A 3,652-nucleotide genomic window follows, 5' to 3' on the forward strand; every position below is an offset into this window, starting at 1 on the left:
GGGGTTTGTGTGTGGAGTTATGTGTATATGTGTGTGTGGAGTGTGTGTGGGGGTGGTGTGGGTGTATGTGTATGTGTGTGTGGAGAGAGCGGGTTGGGAGGTGGATGTAGCAGAGGAGATGGAAAACAAACAGAATAAGTTGAATTCCGACGACAGTATTGTTTGATATGAACTCAGCTCTGACAATGTGGTCCCACACTATCAGATCCATCCATTCGATAGAATTACCCCCGAAGCTTCTCTCTCTCTTCTTTTCTCTTTTGTTACCTTAGTGTCTGGCAATTGAGGGGCGACGTGTGAAAATGGCTGTTTGATTCGGGTTTTCATCTCGCTGACCCCTTGATTATTGTCTACCGTCACCCAGGCAATGTTCCGCTTGAGTACCTCGCAGAGGGAGAGCTCAGAAAGTGGCTTCGTTATTCAATACAAGACAACACAACGAATTGTTCGCAGCCCCCCCACCCCCACCCCCACCCCCTCGGTGCACGAGACTTCAAATTGCAATCTCGGTTCAGAAGTGCAATGTAATTTAGTTTAGAGAACTTTTGTCCTTCATTGTATGAATGAGCCGAGAGAGGCAGACACCAACTTGATTGGCCATTGGCTGTGAGGACGGCGGGAGCCGCGTGAATCCCCGTTAGCGTTTCAACTTCTCGATCCCTCGATCCACAAATACTCCCGCAAATGCCCTGAAGTCACATTTGCTTAGGAAATAAACATCTCCCAAGCGTTCCTTGCGGCGCGTTTTATTTTATCAAGTTTCTGAACAGAGAAAGGGATATTGTGATTTAATTTGCCCACAACCGTGCGAAATTCGGCAGGTTACAAAAGTCCCTTGTCTCTATCTTCTTTAGAGCAGGAAGCTAACCACTCTGGTTATGAATGAATGCAGTTTTTTTTTAAAAAAAGATATATAATTTGAAAACTGACACACACAGTATAAAACAAAACAGAACAAGAGCAGGGAAAAACAAACAAACAAAAAAAATACACATTCCAGGCCGGGATATTTTCTCTGAGTCCATGCATGGAATTGAGTTGCTGCCCTGGTATAGGGAATATCATTTTCCCACCACAGGCTTTGTGAGTGAGCAAGGGAGACGGGAAGCGGGTTGTATCTAAACGGGGTCGTTTCTCTCTCTCTGCAGTTCCGCAGTTTTGTTTTGTCGTTGCCCTTTGTTATGTTTTGCTCCTGTGTTCACTCCCCAAATTTCCAAAGAATGCAAACTGGGAATGAACAACACCTGGACATCAGCCGACACGCTCGAAAACCAAGAATGCGTTTGTCACTTTGTCGGGAAACGGGAAGGGAGCAGAGTCTGGATTTCTGGAAAAGAAATTAGCATAAATTATGACTAACTCGGGACGTGTGTGTGTGGTCTTGCTTGTAGCCAGGCGAGCTGAAGGCAAGTCGTCAATGAAGAAGCGAGAAGCGGGGCTTAGAACTAAATGGTTATTTACAGAGACGAAGCTTTCAGATGGTGTTCTCTACATCATTGACTCCTGTGCGTTTGATGTAATTGAGCCGCTCGCCTCTTGTCATTTCACCAGCTAATGCTCTGAGAACTCCGGCATCAAGCACCTTTTTTTTTTAAAAAAATAAAATAAAATTAAAGTTTTGTTTTCGCTCTGCCCAGCGATTTTTGCTTCGTTTGGTTAGTCCCTGTGTGTGCTCGTGTCTCTTAGACATTGATTCAAGAGGTCTGATTAATACCGAGAAACGTGAGCTAGCATTTCAAACCAAACCGCTGGCATTTTCATAATAACGACCTTATTTAATCTCTGGAAATAACCGTGTTTAAGATACGATTTGGCGAGTTACTGAATTTGCACTGACCCCACTCTTGATTGCAGAGAGAGAGAGAGAGAGAAAGACTCGGATTTTGGAACGCGACAAGAGATTCAGTCCAAAAATCAAAACGCGTGCTTGCATTTGGTAAAATCATTCCAAAAATTATTTTTAACATTTCGGAGTGGCGGGGGGGGGGGGGGGATAATAATCCCAGCGTTACACACTTTATTTCCCCCAGCCCCATCGCGAATGGAAAGATTCCCCCTTCAGTACCCGCTTACCTGCCCCTCCTGACAGAAAGCAAAACGCTGGATTATTTTGAACGGACCCATTCTAAAGTCACAGTCTCTTCACGCGCCAAACTCTGAATCTCGGCTCATCTTTCCAAATTTGAACAAGAATTCCGATTTGCTCACCTCACGCTGTAACACTTATAACGAAAACTTGTCCACGCTTCTCTTAAATCTTGCTCCCCTCCCTCTGTAGGACTTTGACTCACACATAAACAACCCTCCCCCCCCCCCCTCCCCACTCCTCACCTACCCCCGTCCCTTCCTCCACCCCTTCCCAAATGCATTGGGGATGTGCAGGATTCCCATTGGCTGCAGTCCGGGATGCAAGTAGATGTCAATGAAAACTAGAAGCTGCTGTTTCTCTGTCCCTGTCTCTCTCTCTCTCTCTCTCTTTCCCACTCCCTCCCTGAAAGAAAAATCTCCAACGCAGTGAGTCATGTGACAGTCCAAAGTGCTACATTAGACCCAGAGACTTCCCAAACACGTTAGTACATAGAAGCAAAAAAAATAAGACGCGCAAGCAGACAGCAACTTCAGGATCTGGAGGCGAAACAGAATTCGATGAATTCCAGTGATAAGGAAGAACATCTCAGACCCTCCTTCTTGTGTGCGTGCAGGAGACTTTGCATTTAGTTGGAGAAAGCGACCTCGCCTCCCTTTTGAATTTGGACGGATCAGTGATTTTGGGTTTTGCTTCCTTTTGTGTCTTGGGTGTGTGTGTGTGTGTGTGAGGAGAGAGAAGTTTCTTATCTTAACATGCCGAAGTTTTGAAGGCTTTCTTTCCCCCTGTCACTGTCTCTCTCTCTCTCTCACACACACACACTCACACTGTCTCTCTCGATCTCTCTGCATTTGGGGAAATCCATGCAGTCACGATGCCGCGTCCGGGCAGGAACACTTACAGCGACCAGAAACCGCCCTACTCCTACATCTCGCTGACAGCCATGGCCATCCAGAGTTCCCCGGAGAAGATGTTACCCCTCAGCGAGATCTACAAGTTCATTATGGACCGTTTCCCCTATTACCGGGAGAACACGCAGAGGTGGCAGAACTCGCTGCGACACAACCTCTCCTTCAACGACTGCTTCATCAAGATCCCCCGGAGGCCCGACCAGCCGGGCAAGGGCAGCTTCTGGGCTCTGCACCCGAACTGCGGCGACATGTTCGAGAACGGGAGCTTCCTGAGGCGCCGCAAACGGTTCAAGGTGCTGAAGACGGACCACCTGGCGGTGGGGAAAGCTCCGGACGCCGCGCACTACCTGCAGCAGCAAGCCAAGCTGCGGCTCAGCGCGCTGGCCGTCTCCGCCAGTCCCCTCGCCCAACTGCCCGCCGCCTATGGCATGGCAGGATCCCAGAGCGGCGGCTTCAAGCACCCCTTCGCCATCGAGAACATCATCGCCCGGGAGTACAAGAACGTCATGGCCAGCGGTCTCGCCTTCCAGCCTCTGCCCCCCGGGTACCCCATGCCCCTCACCTCGGTCGGGGGCAGCCTGGGCACCGGCTGGCACCACATGTACAGCGCCAGCGTGATGGACACAGCCCCCCCCCCCTCCGCCCGCCCCCCCCA

At 49.3% G+C, this 3,652-nt stretch overlaps 1 protein-coding gene across 1 annotated transcript in view; it reads left to right on the forward strand.

The window, feature by feature from the left end:
- The first annotated feature begins 2,474 nt into the window (after positions 1 to 2,474).
- The window catches only part of foxb1a (forkhead box B1a), a 106,994-nt gene continuing 105,816 nt past the window's right edge, over positions 2,475 to 3,652 (forward strand). Inside the window, exon 1 of the mRNA XM_043680127.1 lies at positions 2,475 to 3,638. Coding sequence (XP_043536062.1) covers positions 2,961 to 3,638 — 678 coding nt within the window. The 5' untranslated portion in view covers positions 2,475 to 2,960. The remainder of the gene's footprint in view (positions 3,639 to 3,652) is intronic.

This window comes from Chiloscyllium plagiosum, chromosome 40, assembly GCF_004010195.1.
Source record: "Chiloscyllium plagiosum isolate BGI_BamShark_2017 chromosome 40, ASM401019v2, whole genome shotgun sequence".
Classification (NCBI taxonomy): Eukaryota; Metazoa; Chordata; class Chondrichthyes; order Orectolobiformes; family Hemiscylliidae; genus Chiloscyllium; species Chiloscyllium plagiosum.